Below are 20,869 nucleotides of genomic sequence, written 5' to 3'. Positions count from 1 at the left end.
GGGTTGGGCTTTGGTTAAAGTATATCTTTAATGGTAGACTGCAAATGAACAGAGACATCACAAGACACAAATATGAAGATCTTGAGATGTAGCTTTTGCTATGAAAAACTAGAAGGGTTATCAGAATAATTTAATGCTTATAAAATAAAATGCATAGATTATGTCTTGAGAATTCAGGAGCTCTGTTCCTTAGTCATTACTACTCCCAGGTATGTATTGAGCTGGGGTAGTGATATCTGTTGAAGGGTTCTAGTTATAGATTAAATAGATAGCAGAAGATGTTCCTGTAGTCAAGACATACAAGGTTCAGGAGTGCAAGATCCTACACAATTATTACACAGCTTCACCAGTGTACAGGTTTACCCTGACATTGTGTGAAATAGTTCACCTGTCCAGGAGAGTGGAAGACTAACAGGCAATGTTGCTATGTTTTTCCAGCATAAAACATCATAGATGTTCAGATTTTGGTATGGAGGTCATGATTGTCAATCATCATTTATGTTTTTTTATACACAATACAGTTTGATTATTGTAGTGTTGTAATTCTATTCATTTGTTTATGTTAAGTTGCTGAAGACAAAGTTAATACCTCAGTTAATGCTCACCATTTTGCTAGAAACTAACCTAAAAGATATTCTTATCTACTCTAGGCAAAAGGCCCAAAATTGACCCCAGTATGCAACTGGTACTTAATTGTGGAATTTGAACTCAACATAAAGACAAACAAAATACCGCTAAGTACTTTGCCCAGAGTGCTAATGTTTCTGCCAGCTTTCCACCTTACCTAAAAGATATTATTCTCCTTAACTCATGTATAAGTTTGCCAAAAGTACTGTGTTCTCAAAAAACTGAATCTGTTGTATAATGGAAGACATTAACACAACTTTTAAATCTATTGATGTCTTTCAGTAAGAGAGAGTCAAAAATATAGTAAGATAGTTGCTACATAAAACAAAACTTGACAGAATGCTCTGCCTTCTGGTGGACCACCAATTCTCTTTATATGGATAGATATCATTTGACTAAATTGTTTGTTTTAATTTTACTTCAACATAATTGTATAAGAAGCTTTATTTTTCCACTTTCCAAGTTATTTCAATCCTAATTTCTTTAATAAAATAATGCAATTGTATGTTAATTACACTCAAAGAACTTTCTCGGTTGCTTATATTCCAAACTCAGCAATATTTCTATAGACACGGGGAAAAAAACAACAATATTATGTTTATTTCGTTCTACCTGTTAAGTTTCATAATGGAAGAAAGAGCTTGCTGCCAGGTTTATCAGCCAATTTCACATTCAAACAAAAGATTATAATTTTACCTAAATAATAATTTATGATAGATGGAAGTATAAATAGCAACCGTTAAATGAGAGAGAAAAATAGAAAGTATCTGAGATTTAGAGAAATGGTGGATGGATTGACAGAAGAAACAATTAGATATGATGTGTGTGAGAGAGAGACAGAGAGAGAAACAGAAAGTATGAGATAGATATCTGGAGAGATGGAAAGACAAAGATGAATGGTCAATATATATATACATATATATATTATATATATATATATAGATATATAGTCAATAAGAATGACAGAAATCAGAGTCAACTTTGGTAAATAAAAATAGATTGTTTTTCTTTTATTTGAATTAATTTTGAATTGGGAGATATCTAATAAAAATATCCTTCATATATTAATATGTATCACACACACACACAAATATAGACTCAAAAAAATTATCCACAAGTAAGAAAAATGCTACAAAAATATACAGACATAACCCTTATCAGAATACACCTTCCCCTTACCAATATTATATTGTAAATATCAACAAGAATTGCATTAGTGGCAGCAGCTAAGTGAAGTTTAAAAAAAATACACCTAATATTTGTGTGTGATGAAAAATTAAAAAGTGCATATTTTGTTTCCAGAAAGAAAACTAGTGTTTTTTTTTTATTTGTAGCATTTAAAACAACATGACATGGTTATTTAATAATTTTTATGCCAGACAATAAGAAAATATTATACCAGAATAGTTCAGTTGCAGGCTCCATAGAACTGGCACAGATCTATTTTTAAATGTTCGTCTATCTATATGTATCTGTTTATCAGTCTTTTCCAGCTAATACCTCTCAGCTGCAATCCTTAGTGGTACTGTATGTTTATTGACAGCAGAGCTAAGGTGTGAAGTGTCTGTGAGATTTGACAAAAGAGAAGTAGATGTACTGCTACAAGTGGCTCTTCTGAGCTAACCCCTGACCATCAAACCTCTAACTGTGACTAGTGTTATTCAGCAGAGAAGATAAAAGCAGGTAGAGAAATTTGATTGATGACTTATATATAAATATGAGTAATGTAAATAAAAATAAATTTCATACTAATAATGAAAATAAGAATAAAATGTTTTAATAAAATGCATTTATGTTTTTTGTAAATAGATCTCATTACATGAAGCTAAGTAGACTAATTCTATACACTTAAGGCATTTTTAAAGAAATGATAAAGGTTTTTACTTTCTAAAATCTAAAGAGTTAGTATTATGAAGAGAAAACCTTAAGCAGCCTAAATAAATCACAAAACACATTACTTAATTTCATTACTTAATTGTTCACTGAAAGTGAATGTGAAAACTGACTTCGATACCACATATGTTGTTTTATTGCTAGGTAAAGTACAGTTAATTCAAAATATTGATTGATTATAAATGCACACTGGTGCACTGTACATTCAGTTTTATTGTCATTCTTAAAGCAAAATCTGCAAATAATGCTGTAATATCAATAAAATTTGTGAATAAATTTCATACAATTGAGATAAAAAAAAAAACCTTAATAATGGATATCATGTGCTTTGCAAGAGGAATATAATAAAGTACAAAGATTCTTATCTTATAGAGCTCTAAGAAAAGTAATGCATGAGTAAATATTAAGTGTTAATAACAGAAAAACAAAGAAGACACAGAAAGTGGAAGAGGCATGAAGACAGAGAAAAAGACGAATAATACACACAGATGTAATTATGAAATTTTTAGTTAAAATATGAAATGTTAGACAATAATATGATCAGAGCTTGGCAATAATTGGCAAATTTCAATAAGTGAACTTCTAAAAGGTAAACTTTGGCTTTTAACCTTCCGATTGGCTTTGAAAAAGGAAACACTATTACATTAACTTTACACTGAAATTTCATTACCATCACACTACCACTGCTATTTTATGGCCACTTTTAATGCTGATGTGAGTTGGACAGATCACCAAGGTCTGAGCCAGTTCTTAATTGGAATTACTGCCTTCCAAGACACTTTGCATTGCTGGTATATTCCATTTTGGCATGGTTTTTACAAGTAGGTACTTTTCTTAAAGCCAAAACCACTTTGCAGAACGTACTGAGTACATTTTATTATGGCACCGGCACTAGAGAGGGTATTTTGTCTCTAGCAAAAGTAAAGAGTTCTCTCTACATTGTCACTATTCATTTGTCAATCATTTACAGGGTGTACAGTATTTTATTTTGAAACCAGTTCTAGGGTGTTGCTTTGTCTCTGGAAAGGCTAAACAGTTCTATGTTGTTTCCATTTGTTCAATGAAGTAAAGGCGAGAAAATGATTGGAAGAGAGAGGGATAAAAAAGAGAGAGAGCATGATCGGAAAAGTAGGGTGATAAGAAGCAAGCGCATGCTAGATGAGTGAATAATGGAAGAGTGACAGACAGCTACATGTTGGTTGTTGGTAAAGAAATTGAATAATAAAATGACATAGACAAAGAGAGTGATGGGAAGAAACAAAGTAATGAAAGAGAGAGTAATAAAGTGAGAAAGAGAATTTGATGTATGCTAACAATGAATGATAGCAGGAGTTGTGTGTGTGTGTGTGTGTGTGTGTGTGTGTGTGTGTGTATGCATATATATGCACATGATAGAGATGGGTAGAAATAAAAAAATGAGTGATGGCAGAAAGGCTTGAATAGAGAATACTGATTGAATACTGACTGAAGAAGGGGTGAAGGGTAGCCTGTACACTCATCCTTTTGTTTATTTTGCAGGAAAGATATCAAAATGATCCATTTAACAAAAATGCACATACATAAACAAATGCATATGTTTTGACAAGAGTTCTGAAAACTATCTGGATATACAAAGTTTCAAATACACTTGTCTTTTACAAAGCCGATAAACTGACCATTTTCACTTTACCCCACAAAATTCAAGTTAAATACTTGATACATGTCCTTTTTATGTAAAATGAGAAAAAGGGGAAAAAAATTCATGGTAAGTATGATAGTTAAATTTTATTATTCCAGAATAGTCTGAATAATTTCTTAGTTGGACACTTGAAATAACCGCCTCTGAACTTAATTGCACTTCTTGTATGAATCCTTTGTTTATAGTAAGTGACTGTATTTATAAAAGATAGTTGATTTTTACCTTTAAATAATAATATCTGGGGAGGGTCACATGTCAGAAGGGTATCTTGTTATTTTTTGATGCTGCTGTTGCTATTATTATTATTATTATTATTATTATTATTATTATTATTACAAGTCCTTTTCATAATATTTTACTAGGTGCCAGTATAATTCAGACGCAAAAGCCTTCTGTTGAAGGAGAGAAAAATATTTGAAATATTTATAAAAAAAAACATTCTTTAAAAATCCTCAGCACTGATATAGTATCCAGGAAACATCATGCAAATGATGTAATTTGTGGCACCAAAGACTATCAATTGCAGGTGCAGATGCTGGTGTTTATAGATGTATGCATATCTAACAGAAATGTGTAGCCTCCAAGATATACCAAATCATAAATTTGACTAACATGTGAATGGAAATTTTGCTTGACTAAATTCTCTAGGCCAATCACCTTCAAACAACACTAAATAAAAGATATCTGAGAATAACCATGTTTTCAGATATCTATTAATATATCACCCCATGTTATTTTAGTAAGAGAAAGACTGTAAAGTAGGTAATAGTTAGCCTTGTGGGTTCCATGGCAGTCTTCATATTGCCTTGTCCTGTACATTCACCCTCATAACCTTGTTCTTATTTCTTCTTTCATCATCTTTAACCATGTCATTCTTGGTCTTCCTCTATTTATTTTCATAGTCATCACTCTTCTCTCACCTTGTGACTTTTTCCCTTCCTCAGCACATGGCCCAGCCATATCATTCCACTTCCCTTCATAATATGCATCACTCTCTCTATTTCCATCATTCTCAACACTTCATTGTTTGCCTTCCCCTCTCTCCACTGAACTCTTCTCATTTTCCTCCTCTCCAGCTATCTCTGTTGTTCTGAATTCATTGGCCATGTCTCACTCCCATAAACCATAGTACTTCTCACACATGAAGCATACACTTTCCTCTTCAATTTCAGCAACATTCCCTTCCTCATTAGTACACCACTCAATTCTCCAAACTTCTAAGTGCACCTCACTCTAGCCATTGTGATCCACCTTCCCCACTGAACTTCTACCTTCGTGCCATTTCCAAGATCCTGTTCAATGTGTTCTTCATCTGCAACTCCTGTCACCTTACACTTAAATGTTGCTGCTATTTTAGTTAATAACTCTCTCTCACATTATGAAGCCATCCAGTGCATATTGTTTCTTTAATAGAGTGTACTATAATTTTCTTCCACATTGCACACAGCCATTTCTCTGTTCCTTCTACCTTCTCACTCGCCATAACTTTCATCTTTCCAGTATTCACTGAAATACCTTTTGCTTTCATATATTTCTTTCACGTAGTTATTGTTGATTTATTAATACTCTATTAATGACTATAGATCATCTCCATACAAGAAATTCCATCATGATTACAAATAGCAGTAGGTCTGGTACTGACCCATGACACACTCCAACCTTCACTTCAAACTCATTACTGTTCTTGTACTTTGTCCTTATGACTGTGTACTCTCTCTCATATATTGATATCACTACTCTAACCATTCCTCCACACCTAACTCTCTCAATGATCATGTTACCACCTTATGTGGAACATTATTGAAAGCTTTCTCTAAATTAACAAACCCAGGATACAATTTCTTCCTCTTGTCATTGTATTTCTTCTGTAAATGTCTCACAATAAAAATTACTAGCGTAAATCCAATAAATCCAAACTATGTGTAATCACTCTTTACTTTCTTCCTTATCCTCCTCTCTTATACTCATTCCAATACGTCCATTCTATGCTTCAATAACTTAATTGCTCTATATGGGCAATTAGTGAAGAACTATTTGGCAAGAATGACAGTGGGTGATTTCTTCCAAGTATCATTATAGGCAGTATTCTTCATCAATACAGTTGTAATGCGCTGTGAATCCCTAAGAAAATTTGGGATTATAAACTGGATAAAATCCAAACCAAACATTCTTAGACATTTTGTTTGATTCTCCCACCATCAGAACCATTACCATTGTCATCATCACCACCACCACCATTACTACTTACTACTACTGAATTGTAATGGTTTTTGAAAGGATATATATATCATCCAACCAGTTCTATTTGCTTAACACATTTGTAGCCATATTTCCAATGAAATACATTGTTTATAACTTGAATTTATTTGGCACATAATGAAGTAAGAAGGAGTTTGGAACATAAAAGAGATCTTGTATAAAATTACTTGGAAAATTTTGATTTAAATAAGAACACTTGAAAATACTAGGATTTGTTTTTCAGAAACAGGGGTAGTTTTAGGTAGGTTAGTTAACAGGTTGGTGATCCTGAAAACACACGTCTTACCCATTTCAAAATGTGGTAAAACTCAAGTCAAAGATTTCTTCTCTGGTTAAAAATAATTAAGTTGAGGCAGTTATATACAAGACTAACTACTTTGTAGCAGTTAGATCACAAGTTCCCACTTCTGAGTCAAAATATTGTTGGAATTGATCTGAGGTTGATGAAATAAGTACTGTAAAGATTAAATTGAATTGGCTATATTCAGTTTTATGGCTGGTTCAAAGAAACCAATGCATATGTATTTTTTAATGTGAAATAATCTTCTAGTAGTGGGCAGAGATGAAGGAAGGGAACAATGAAAAATACAGTTTACACACATATCACTACATTATTAAAACTGAGATGGTAGGGTGTGAAATTTGCTACTATTTCTAACAGATCAAGTGAATACTATTGTTGTTGTGCAAGCTAGATTAACCATGACTGATTGAATAGACCGATAATCAATGGTGTTCTAGTTCTGATAATCTCTTTTTTCTAAGGTATAAAGTATCTTGGGCTATTTTATTTAATGTATCCTTTTTTAAGATAACAGGATACAAACTGAAGAAAATTTAGCTGCAGTTTTTAGCAGCTGAAGACATCATGTAGAGGCAACCTTGTTGACCATTGTTAGTGTTAGTGATAGCTTACTTGATGAAGCAAAAAAAAAAAAAATGTTATGCTGAATATGAACATGAATAGCAGAATCTAAAGAGTGATGAACAAAATGCTTTATAGCATATAATGATATCCCTTATGTTCTGAGTTTGAATCCACTTGGAGGTCTAGTTTGCCTTTCATTTTTATGGAGTAGTCATCATTTAATGTTCGTTTCCAATGCTGGCATAGGTTGGACAGTTTGTGGAAGAGTTTGATGTGGTCATTATATAGTGATCAGGGAACAGAATACAACTTAAATTTCATGCTAGGACTTTTCTAGTAGCACTTGACATAAGCACAACCAGCAAGGTCTTGGTATGAACTTAAGTCACATTCTTTTCCTTGATCACTGTATAAAGACCACAAAAAGAACACATCCAAACTGGCTTCTATACAGTTTCTGTCCAGCAAATTTTACTCGCAAGCTATTGGTCAACCTAAAATTACAAGACTAACAGACTTATCAAAACTAAAGAACTTAGCTAGAATGGTAGATGCAAAGGAGACTAGGATGGAGTAACATTTTTTGAGGAAGAGAAGCTATACAGTTACTTTCAAGAAAATGATATATATTAAATGATACCATCTGTGAGGAAACAAAAAGCAAACAAATGATAATGATATATGAAGTATCAGCCATTGTATCTACTTTAGAAGTGAAAATGAGTTATCTGACTAGTAAATGAAGAAATGATTAATATATATATATATATATATATATATATATTAATAAATCTCAGGGTAGCAAAAAAGTTAGAAATTCTATTTGCTACCAGTGGTCAATAGACTACATATTATTCATATAAATACATACTTATGTATTTATATATATATATATATATATATATATATATATATATATATATGGAGTTGATATTTTATGAAAACTGTTTTGAGAAAAATTACATAGAAGCAAATAATATTGTGATTGGGAAGATCAACAATATATATTTTGGATAGTGAACAACAACAAACCCACTTTTTAGATTTTTCAGAAGAAAAAATAAAAAGTTTTATATTAATAGAGGCAAAAGAGAAGCATAAAGTTTTTCAGATAACTAAAGAATGATTGAAATGAAGCAAGTTTGTTTAAAATTGATGTTACCAGGATTTTGCTTGTAATTTAGAGTCAGTCAGTGACAGAAGGGGCTAGATATAGCTATGATAACAGTAGAGAGTTTGTACAGTTGTTTTAGTAGCTAATTAAACAGATGGCCTCTGATAGAGAAACATTTTAAGACCTAGTAAAGAATATCATTTTGTTAATAGCTAAACTGCAGATGGTATACTAATAGGTGTCAGAAGAGAAATAAAATAGTAAGGCATGCATGATAAAAAAAATCCACTAATAAAAGCAATTTATATGGCATGTGTTTCTAGATCTGAACTATTTAAAGTTCAGTTTCAATAATTGTAGGTTAGATTTAATTAAGCGTTTAAACATGATAAAAGATATGCTTAACAGCAGGGGCAATTATGTAATAAAAGACAGTGATAGCAATGAAAAATTTAAACACTTTTTTTGTACTACAAGTTATTAAATTAAATCCATGTGTGTCAGCTAATTAGATTAATGGCTGTTGAAAAGTTAGAAATTGCTAAAAAAATTCTTTCATTTGAAGAAGCTCAAATTTTTTTTCTACTGACTTTAAAAATAAAATGAAGTAACTTTAGAGGAGATATTTTAAAACATCAATACATTAAAACCAGGTGATGTGCTAGATCAAATGAGCATTAAAAATCTTTCAATTTGAATGCTACATGCTATTTAAGGAACATAGAAAATACATTGTCATACATCAAACCAAGCTTATCTAATGATAAAATTCTCAAAAAACACAGATTATACAGTCCTCCCACGTGTGTATATATATATATATATATATATATATATACATGGTCTGATCAATAAGTATCCGGACTGTTGTTATAGTAATGAAGCTAAAGCATGGAGAATGAAGCTACTTGGCACAGATTGACCTTGAACTCTGCTATCCATGTGCACTAAGTTTAATGTTCTAGCTCACTTCTGCTGTTTACAGCTGTGCTTGGAAGGAAGGTGTGTAGCATGTGATCATTGCATTGACAATGACAGAGAAAGTTGAGCAGAGAATCTGCATCAAATTTTGCCAAAAGCTTGGCGATACCTGCTCAGAGACCTATGCAGAGTTTCCAAAAAGGTTTGATCAATCTTGACACAATCAAGGAGATCTTGTGCAACTGAAACCCCAAGTGTCTTTTTGGTCAGCTGAAAGCAGTTTTGGCACAAACTTGGCAGACATGCATTTTATACCCAGATCTTCAGTGATAATGGACTGAACTGGACAATAACAAATCTGCACATCCTCTGATAACTCACGGATGGTTATTCGACAATTTCCCCTTACAGCTGCAATGTTTTTCTCAGTTCTGCTGGTTGTGGGCTTCTCAGAATGTTCGTCAATATTGACATTTTTTAGCCATCTTGGAAATATCTGAACCACTCATACACTTGTGTGAAGCTTATACACTCCTCTCCAAACACTTTCTGTAACTTTGTGTAGGGCTCTGAGCAGGTATCACCATGACAACTTTCTCTGTCATGGTCACACACTACATACCTTCCTTCCAAGCACAGCTATAAACAGCGGAAGTGATCTAGAATGTTAAAACTTAGTGTGCATGCACAGCAGAGTTCAAGGTTAATCTGTGCCAAGCAGCTTCACTCTGCATGCTTCAGCCTTGTTACTATGGCAACGGTCCGGATACTTATTGATCAGATTTCACATATACATATATATATATATATATAATACAAAGAATATATATACATGTATACACACATATATGTACATACTTACATCTACATGTGTATATATATGCATATCAGGGTACAGGACGTTAGAACAATGAACTACAGACAACGGAATGAACACATAGGAAAACGGAAAGCCACTTGGAATATCCCTTCATCAGCTGTCTCTATTCTAACTAGACGTTTATATATAGTGAGAAGTTGAGAAGTGATCAGATAATTCAACGTTTATCTCAGGCAGCACTCATCCAAGTCTACATATATGATATAAGATTTATCACCTAAATGCTTTAGAAATAACTGTAAACCATTGAATGAATGCAATACTAGCTATTTCATTCTTCATTTATTATATACTAGACCAAAAGCCACACTCTGTGTCGACTTTTAAAATAGCACCTGTAGAGGGCTAATTGGGCCTGCAGCCCAAAACTAAAGACAGCTAAATTGCATGACTATAATATGTCTATAATGACTAAATGCCCTGGTGGTGCTTGATCAGAGGTTAAAGATGGATGAGAATTAATTCTGTAATACTATCATTCTATAGTTCCAGTCCCAAGTTGAATTCCAACCGTTGACCAATTTGTCCCAAAGTTCTTATTTTGACATAAAATTAATGAAGCGAATGTCATTTATCTCTCTCTTGATTTCTGATGTCATCTGACAAACGCCAACCGAGATGGCATGAATCAGCCAAGCTTTACCTGCTAGAAATAGCAACCCAAATGCTTCTAAATCAGATCCTTATGCTGGATGTTCAAGAACCAAATGAAGGGCAAATTTTCAATTATCCTGATTCTAAATAGATATAATATGCCTATGCAAAGCAAATGTAGACTGAGGTATAGTGGTTCCAGATGGACAGACAGAATTTCGCTTGCCAACAACTGATGAAGGGTCATCCTTTATGTTATTTGTCTTGTTTTCCATTTGTTTCTCTCATTGTTTGCGTATTGAACTCATTTGCTTTCCTATTTCATGTTGTTTACTGTTGGTGACATCCTGTACCCATATATGCATGTGTATATTATTTATATTGTTATTTGATTGAACACCACGCATCCATTTCCAAGTAAATTTATCTTTATCTTTTTGATGTGACTCTACTCTATACTGTTTTCTCTCTCATCCTTCCTCTAATTCCCATTTTTCATCCCCTTCACCGTTTTTCTATCTGTCCCTGTCTCTCTTCCTCTTTCTCTGTTCTCTCTCTCGTTGCACACACATGACCATCGTCCATCTTCCTCATGTGATCATCTTTTCTTTCAGGACTGTCTTAAGGACAGTACGTATCCAATCTCTCTCTTCTATCTTTTCTGTTGTCAAAGAAAATATTTCTCCAGTGTTTGTTATTTTATCCTTGTTCTGGTCTAATGATCCACCATGTTTGTTTTTGTTCGGTTTCCTTGTATGTCTCCACTGTCCTGTTTTTGTTCCCAACTTTGACCCTCCATAAATCCTAAATTTTATTTTGGTACTTACGGAAGCAACTGTCTTTGAAGACTCATATTGTCGTTCAATGCTCGAAATGAGGAGTAGATAGACAGCTGACAACTGATGAAGGGTCGTTCTTTATGATACTTGCCCTGTTTTCTATTTGTTTCTTTCGTTGTTTGCATATTGAACTCATTTGCTTTCATATTTCACGTTGTTTACTGTTGGTAATGTACCCATATATGCATGTGTGTGTGTGTATATATATATATATATATATATGTATATTATTTATATATATATATATGCACACATACACATGTATATATATTATTGTATTATATTTTTCTTACTTGACTAAGCACTCTTGTTATAAAATCATTTAAATATATGTCTTAATTTCTGAAATAGACAGAGTGCTTTTAATATAAGAAGAGCAGCAAAGCTTTACAATCTTAGTAAATTATGTCATCCAATTTTGTTTTCTAATGTGAATTTCCTCACCACATCTACTTCTAGCAGTGCCACTTTTGAGAAAAAAAAAATGTTTTAGCTTCTCATTTTCTTGTCTACAACTGCATAGATTTTATAGATTGGTGCTACATGGAAGTTCTCTGTATAGTAGATCTTTGGAAATTTCACCATTTTCCATATAATTCACAAGGCCAGGCTAGTGTAAAAAGCAAGAAAGCTCAGTGATGCTATTAGTCTCAGGATACCTTGTTTTGTATTCAATCATTGCCACAAAACATACAAGCCAGTAGCAGTGCCACCATACAGAACATCAGACTAAAAAAGGAAACAATTTATGACTGGTATGCCTACATCATCTGGTATAACAGATAAACATGGATAACTAGGGAAACTGTCACATTGAGTAGGTTAGCTATCACTTAACCTAAGCTAAAGATTTCCTAGCACAATGAAGCGTTAACTTGCCATGGGCTACAAGCTTCTGTGGGTAGAGGAAGTTAAGATAGTTATTTGACTACCTTAATGCCTTAGCAACGTCTATTGAAAGCATCTGAACCAGAACCCCTAGTTACTTCCCCATCCATGTTGTTTTTATTAGAATTTCAAGTTAGGCAAAGGATGCATCAATTTCATCAATCTGAGAAGACTTGCAAAGGTCACCAACACTGCTTCTCCTTCCCTGACTAAATTATTTCAAAATAAACTTCAAACAGTGCAAATAATCAGAAAGTTTGTGTTTTCAGCATCTGGAAAACTAAGACGACATTATTTGTTTTTCTTAAGGTCACAATACTATCAAAACAGCAAGAATACATTTTCCAATATCAAGAATTTTATTTGCATAAACAATAAATGATTTTAATGTAAAGAGTAAAGAACAAAATCATTTCTTTTTATTTACTTAGAGCACTTTAAAATCACAATGATGGAGAATTTATTTCTATTAAAAGTCACTAGCGAAAATAATTATGAAATAAAGCACATTGGTTGCTAAAATTAGAAAACAATATTTTCATCATAAGAAATATTGTATGAAATGATGATCTCAAACAGCAGAAGTAAATGTAGCTAAAAAACATCAATAGCAAAAGTAAGAACAATAGTATCAAATGAAGTAGCAACTAGCTTAATTACTAAATCAGTAATGGAACAACGTTAAATTTACTTAGAAATATTGCCATTATATTTAAATAAAAGGAAAAAACTAAATTGCAGGACAACCATTTATTTGAGCTCATATACAGAAATATTTTATTCAAATTGTGTAAACTGCTATAGATAGGAAATTTTAAAATAGTATTTTCTATATTAACTTTTTGCTTAAACATAGGTTGTGGCACATTTGTAAGAGAATGGAGATTAAAATAACATTTATAAAACCAATCATGTTTTGACATTAAAATTTGACTATTTAAATGTGACTTCTTAATGTTTTTCAAAGCAAAAACACTGTAGTTTATTTAGACCAACATTTAAAAAACTTATTTCTACTTTAATCCACTTCTAGCCAACAGTACTTATTTACTTAATTCTCACCAATTCCATCTAGAGAAAATCACTAAAGTGTTCTTTCTCATAAAAATAACTTTCATTTTATCACTTATTTTGCCACATTCAAAACTGGCACATCTATTGCATTCACATAACATTTCTGGTTATCTAACATATCAATATAAAATCAAACTTTATTTTTGAACATGAATTTTCCCGCCTCTTCAAGTTCAATCTAGAAATGAAAGTATGAAAAAAAACAGAGGAAGAGTAGTGCTGTTTGCTGTTTTTTCCTTCTGGGCGTTGTCCACAACTGGTAGGGAGAAAGTTATGACTGAGTGGACCCCACTAAATGACAACCAAAACAGATTTCCATTTATGACCCATCAAATCAAAGTTTAATAATTCGACAGTTGATTAAAATTTTTTTATTTCATCCCCAACTCAGTTCCTATTAGAAAACCCAAGTTTTCTAATGACCACTTAGGTGTTATAATATGCACAATATAACTAAATGGACCAAACATAAGTGCTATGATTCATAGTTTGAGGTAAGTATGTTTATTATTTGAATCAAAGTAAGTGAAACCAGTCAGATGCCACAAACAAATGGGATATAGGTTGGATGTAAAAACCATGGTTGTTAGTAAAATTTTAAGTTAGTGATAAACAACGGTGATGCTACAGCTGTGTGGTTAACAATTTTGTTTGGAAATCACATATCTTTGGGTTTAGGGTTCAGTATCTTGGTTGGATTGTGTAAAGGCCCATTGTAAGTATATTGGTAAGTCTGTGTGTGTGTGCATTGGCTCTTACTGACAACCAGCATTATTTTGTTTATACTCCCTTAAATAAGCAGTCTGGCAAAAAGAAAACTGACATGATAAACACCAAACTTAAAAATAAGTATTGGGGTTGTTTGCATTGACTAAACCCATAAAGGTGGTCCCCCAGCATAACTGCAGTTCAATGACTGATACTAGTAAGAAAAAACATTATGAATTTTTGTTTCTATTTTGAAAATCTTTTAAAAAGTACAAATCAAACCATTATAAGTTTTGATTTAAACTTGTTATCTATAACTCCATATAGGAAAGTTAAATCATAAGATTACAATAACATTTTTTCCCCACATTATTTTTACTTATCAAATTAAGAGTTCATTGATTATATATAGCACAACTATATATAATAACTTTTCTGTGCTAAAGATACATCAAGGTTAAGATTTCAAAAATGCAATCTTGATATTTATGACAGGATTTTCGTTCAAAGATGTCATTGTCAGTATAATAAGTCAAGTAACTTATGTAGACGCTCATTTATGGATTCTTGATAACAAATTTCTATGTTTGAAAAAAGGTTATCTAAAGTCAACTGAGTTACTTCCCATCAATAGAATAATCTTGACTGTTATAAGCTAGTTTTCAAAACAGAACATTTTATAGCAATGGTGGGAAAAAAAAAGGAAAATAGGTTCCACACAAAATCTATAAAGTCTTATAGATTTTCAATTAAACTGTTGTTCTAACTATAAAACATAAGATAATAATGCGGTGTAAGACTTAATCAACACAACTTCTTTTCCACATATTGTGATATTTTCAGATTTTAAAATTTAACCAGTTAATATCAAACAAATTTTGTTCCTTATTTAAGCTACAAACTAATCTCATTATTAATCAGCTTAATAGATTGATGTAAATAATATTTAGTACTGCAATTGCTCAGCAGTGATGTATATGTGTGATTTGAGTCCAATATTAATTTAGAATTCTTCATTCTGTCTAATATGAAGGGTGAAATCTTTGAATATTTCAAAAAAGTTAGGGTAGCACAACGAGAATAATGAAAGTATATGAAGCAATGTTAGCTAAATATCTCCTTCTCAGAGCCAAAATGTAAAGAAAAAAAAACACCCTAACAAACTTTTATATATGCTTAACATGAGTAAATTTTAAAAATAAACCTAAAAGTTGTAACTACATGTATCCATATCCTTATGGCAACAACAAGATTTTTTCTATCAAATACTATATCTCTAGAATCTGTGTAAAAACCCTACACCATGTGTACAAAAAAATGTAATAGAAAATGAAACAAAAATTATCTTGAAAAATTTTATCTTACCTGAAGCCAATAATGGGGAATTCTTTACATATGTTACACTTGGCTTGATGTTTGGCAGTCTCAGCAGCTGCTAACCGATGAAGAACTGGTAGCCATACCATTGACTGTGGTTCTAGTCGCATCCAATCAACAAACTGAGCGGCTTGAATTTCAGGATGACTACTTGCCTGAAATGTGAAGGGAAAAAAACAAAACAAAAAACATTAGAAAAAAATCTTTATGAAAACAGAATATTACATTTAGGGAACACCTTTATTTTTGAAATGAATCATAAAGAATTAAAAAAAGGATAAGATTTGTGAGAGTTAGTACTGATTACCTCCCCTTTTTCGGAATATAAACAATGCAAGTAATTTTCAATTCACATCAGTTTTATTACCAATTTCAATAACATGAGATAAATAGTGAAAAACCTAAGTGTATATAAAATCATACAATGGTGTCACTACTACAGATATCCACTTCTGATTTTATTTCCTATACACTCATGCTACTGAACACCATTATGAGCCTAAGAATTCTTCTGACTACCCTTGTTTACCTCTCATATTTGCTAAACTTATATATAATAGATTGGACAGTGGAAAGTGAAATATTCTTTTTTATTTTACAATGTTTGGATAGTTTAAAGGGATACGAAAGAACCAATGCTCAACCATGCTACTGGAATATTATTTGCATGATATAAACTCAAATAAATGCTTATCTCAAGGACACAAACATTACAGAAAGAGTGGAGTGTCAATAAATGCCATACAATATTCAGCTTCTGAGTCCAAATTTTGGACAAATAACTTTTCCTTTTATCTTTCCAAGGTTGTTTTCATTGTTTAGTCCCAGGTAAGCACAGGTCAAACAATATTTTGATTAAAAGACATTCCAGATATGATCATCTTAACCTTTTCTATACATTTTCCAGGTACTTGGCATCAAAGTACATGTTCAGCAATGTTCCTAGTCTATTTTTTGAAAATGGTAGGGTGAGACGTGAGGAAAATTTAAATGCTATTTCTAGCAATGTAGTGACTACACAGAGCATCCTCCTTCATTGTTCTGATCCTTGTCATCAACAACAAAAGAAATACCCCAGTCAAATATTGAGGTTCAGCCAACTGACTATTCTTACATGCATATGGTTAGTTTTTATAGAACACACTCCCCCACCTTACAAAACAGAAGGAAACATTACGATATTGTAGTCCAAGATATCCATAAAAAGAGAGGATGGTCAAAACTGGAAAGTCTGTTTGATTCAGGCTGACCTGAGGTTCAACAATTACACATATTATCTATTTCTCTGTATGTACTTTGTATATACAAGTAAACATACTTCCTAGAACCCTTTATGTAGTGTGCATGTGTACACACACACAAAAAATCCTCCACTGTCAACTTCATTGTCGTAATCTTCTGTCTATTTCATTCCCCAAATTCACAAACCTAACTACCTTGCTTGCAATTGTCCACCTCAATAATTTCTAAGTATCTTTACTAGAATTTTCCAACCATAAGTCATTGCTCTCCTCTTCCACGTTCATCACACTAATCATGCTCTTCATCTTTTCAGCTTTCTCCTCACTCATTGCCTGATCCCTGCTCCTCTTCACTTTAGATACCAAATCTCTATACACGGTTTTGTAGCCCCCAAGTACTTTCTAGACAACACTTTCTAGATTGTTCACTCAGACATCACCACTTCTCCCATATTTCATGAATGTCCTATAAAGGCTCCTAGTTCACCTAATCTTTTTTGTCTGTAGTTCTTCAGCACTCCTTAACACTCAGCCATAATCTTTAACCTCCTCACAAACCCATTGTAACACATACCCTAGACAAGGTGATAAGTTTATACCTGACAAAAGATATACCATGATATCATGAAAACTACCAGGATTATTTACCATTACATAATTGTAACCCTGGTGTGGATGATTTGATTTGTTGTAAAAATATTTCCCCTGTTCCTTTGTGATTTACTACAAAATATACAGACTACACTCCATTACAAATGAAATTCTGAAGATCATGAAACATCAGATTAATGGATTTAGGAACATTATTGTTCCAAACCAAAGACAAAGGATCAGTAATGAAATTAAAAAAAAAAATCTAACTTAAATATAGTTGTGTTTATACATATATATAATAATCATCCTCAAACTTAACACCCACTTTTCCATGCTTGCATGGGTCAGACAAAATTTATCGAGGCAGATTTTCTATGTCCTTCCTGTCATCAACCATCACTTGTTTCCATGTATGGTAATATTCCCCACAACCAGACTTGTTTTCATGGAAGATTTGAAATGAAGGACACTGCTTGCATGACATACATGTACCTGTACACATATCACACATGTCTACACACATGCCTTCCTAATGCTAAATACTTTACAGAGTTTGCTGGGGGCCTTTATTGCACTACCAGCATTAGTGTAGCTACAAGACTAAAGAGCTCCCTTGTCTGAAAGGGAGGAGAGGAGACAGAGCAGTCACTTTATACAAGGTGTTGTAAGATGGGAGGAGTTGGGATAAGTTTGTTGAGGAGGAGATTCATAGCTTTTTACATTTTGCATGAGTGGGTGTGATTGAAGTGGTGCCACAAAGAGGTAAATGTGGTGGTGCATAGGTGTTAGAACATATGACTTAGATGTTGAACAGAATAGAGCATGGGGGTAGAATCAGCAGGGGTGGGTGAGTTTGCAAGAGTGTGTGTGTGGGGCAGAGAGTTGGAAGTGGCTAGATGTATAAAGGTGGTGAATATAGTGAATGGTGAACAGGGGAAGAGGTGACTGATGGTAAATATGAGTGGTAGGAGGGAAAGAAATGATAGACAGGTGTCAGGGGAGAGAGAGAGTAGTGACTGACACTACAGAAATGGTGATATGAAATGGTTTGCAGTAACAGTTTCTAATTTCATTATTTATAGTAGCAAAATAATGTAGTAAATAGGAAGCGCTGAGTGTTAAGGAGATTTTCTCAGCTGGGTGCCCTTCTTGTCACCAACACTCACCTGCTTCCTAGTTAAGTAATATTTCCCCATGGCGGGACATGTTTTTACAGAATACTGGAAATGAATCACACTGCATGTATGATGTTGTAGTGACGCTAACAACTACCATGTAGTGTCAAGACGAAGAGACACAAACATACAACAGCCTTCTTTCAGTTTCCATCTAAATTCACTCACAAGGTTGTGACTGGTGCTATGTAATGGGACTGAACCTGAAAGCTTGTAGTTGGGAAGAAAATTTCTCCACCACACAGCCATGCCTGCATCTATACCCACACCTGTGTATGCATAAGTATATCTTGGTTTGTCCTAGGAGTTATTTTGACAAAGTAATCATTTCTTTTTACATCTGTATTGGCATCAACTTCATTTTATCTTTAGCTAAAAGATATTATCCTTTTATTTGAGTCATAAGACTCTGTATCGGTTGACTACTTCATTTTAATTACAAGACACTATCCTTTAAGTGTTAAGTAAAGTGTTCCATCTTTCATCCAAGTGATTGTTTACAACCACTGGCATTTTATGGATGAACATGAACAACACTGTTTAGTGCTGAAACTGTAATGAATCCAGGATACATGACTGATGAGGAGTATTATCATGTTAATTTGTTTTTTATTAACCCCTCCTCCCGCAGCCCAACATTGCTTTGGAAGCTCTATTTCCTGTCCTATCCTGCCAACTGTATCATTACTATCCTGCCACTCCCCTATATACCAGTGTTCATCATTTGCCACATTCCCCTCTCCCACCATTCTTATTTTGCATGTGTTCACCACTCACTGTGTTTCCCTTCTACTTCCTACTCCCATCACTGTTTTTTTGTATTCTCATGAACTCTCTTCTCACTCACCTGGTCTAATCCTCCATACAAGTCCACATTCACTTCCTTGTACCTTGAAGGTATGCTCTGGCATATCTTCACCACCATACTCTCTCTGTCTGAGTGGAGTAACCACGTACCTCCTCAACAGCAAAACACCTTCTTCCATCCCTCTTCATAGTTTAACCTCCTATCACTCGGTACCTCTCCTCCTCTCAGTTGAGAAGTCTTTATCTTACAAGTTGCTTGATGACCTCACCAGTGCCATGTAAAAAGCACTTAGTGCACTCTGTAAAGAGTTGACATTATGAAGGGCATCAGCCATAGAAACATGACAGAGCACACAGTAGAGCTTGGCGCAATCCTCTGGTTTGCCAGCTCCTGTCAAATCATCTAACTCATGCCAGTATGGAAAATGGATATTAAATAATGATGATAATGATTTTTTTCCGATTTACTGGTGTTCACATCTTTTTACTTAGAATTATCTATAATTCTAGTACACACAGCCTATTTTGTCATCTTAAGAGATTTATCCAGCTACTGTGACTTCTTAAATCTTCTTTTTCTCTCTATATTTCATTTATATCTCTCTCACTCCCTCCCTTTTTTCCTCTTTCACTCCTCCATTAGCTGTTGCTCCTGATTTTCTTCACATACTTTCTGTTGCCTAACTCCAAACCAACTATCTGCCAAGGTGTATCACATGGATTTTGATGGAAGTCTTCATTTCTCCTACTATGGTGACAAAATGTTCACCTGTTTCAGTTTTCTCTCCCAATCCAAATTTTCTAACACATTTCCTGCTCAGTCACTCTTTTCTGACCTTTGCATTGAAATCTCCCATCACAACAATGCAAGTAGATTTGTGAAGTGGCATTTTTTTTCCAAGTCTTGATAGAATGTATTGTATTAAAGTGCTAATGGTAAGTTCAAGTGGTATAAAAAAATTTGTCATGCTGTGGAAAGGGAATGGTAAAAGTGTTCAAGAGAGAGTGAATGCTACAAGCACATGCATATATATGAATGCCTTTGATGTGTAAACACACATACAACAATTAGCAGTGTGTACATGTTTGTGGGAGAGAGTTGGGGTGGTTTGTGTATATGAATGTGCACCATTAGCATTCATATATGTGTGAACTAAAAAAGGACTTTCACAAAAAGCATTGTTCATTTTACTTTGTTTTTGTATATGTATTGTTTATTATCTAGTTATAAATGAGTAAAATATTCCATTTCAATAGTTTTAGTTATTTGTTTAATTCATTTGATTTATTTTGTTGTGTTGTATGTATGTACTTAGGTTTTATATATATATA

General features: G+C 33.2%; 1 protein-coding gene across 5 annotated transcripts in view; it reads right to left on the bottom strand.

The window, feature by feature from the left end:
- Positions 1–20,869, bottom strand: part of LOC106873450 (dystrophin) — a 562,674-nt gene that overhangs the window by 23,191 nt on the left and 518,614 nt on the right. For all 5 annotated transcript variants that reach the window (XM_014920808.2, XM_052976364.1, XM_052976366.1 and 2 more), the window contains one exon: positions 15,709–15,875. In XM_014920808.2, coding sequence (XP_014776294.2) covers positions 15,709–15,875 — 167 coding nt within the window. The remainder of the gene's footprint in view (positions 1–15,708; positions 15,876–20,869) is intronic.

This window comes from Octopus bimaculoides, chromosome 2, assembly GCF_001194135.2.
Source record: "Octopus bimaculoides isolate UCB-OBI-ISO-001 chromosome 2, ASM119413v2, whole genome shotgun sequence".
Lineage (NCBI taxonomy): Eukaryota > Metazoa > Mollusca > Cephalopoda > Octopoda > Octopodidae > Octopus > Octopus bimaculoides.
The sequence above is the reverse complement of the archived record's forward strand: the minus strand, read 5'-3'. Positions and strand labels throughout refer to the sequence as shown.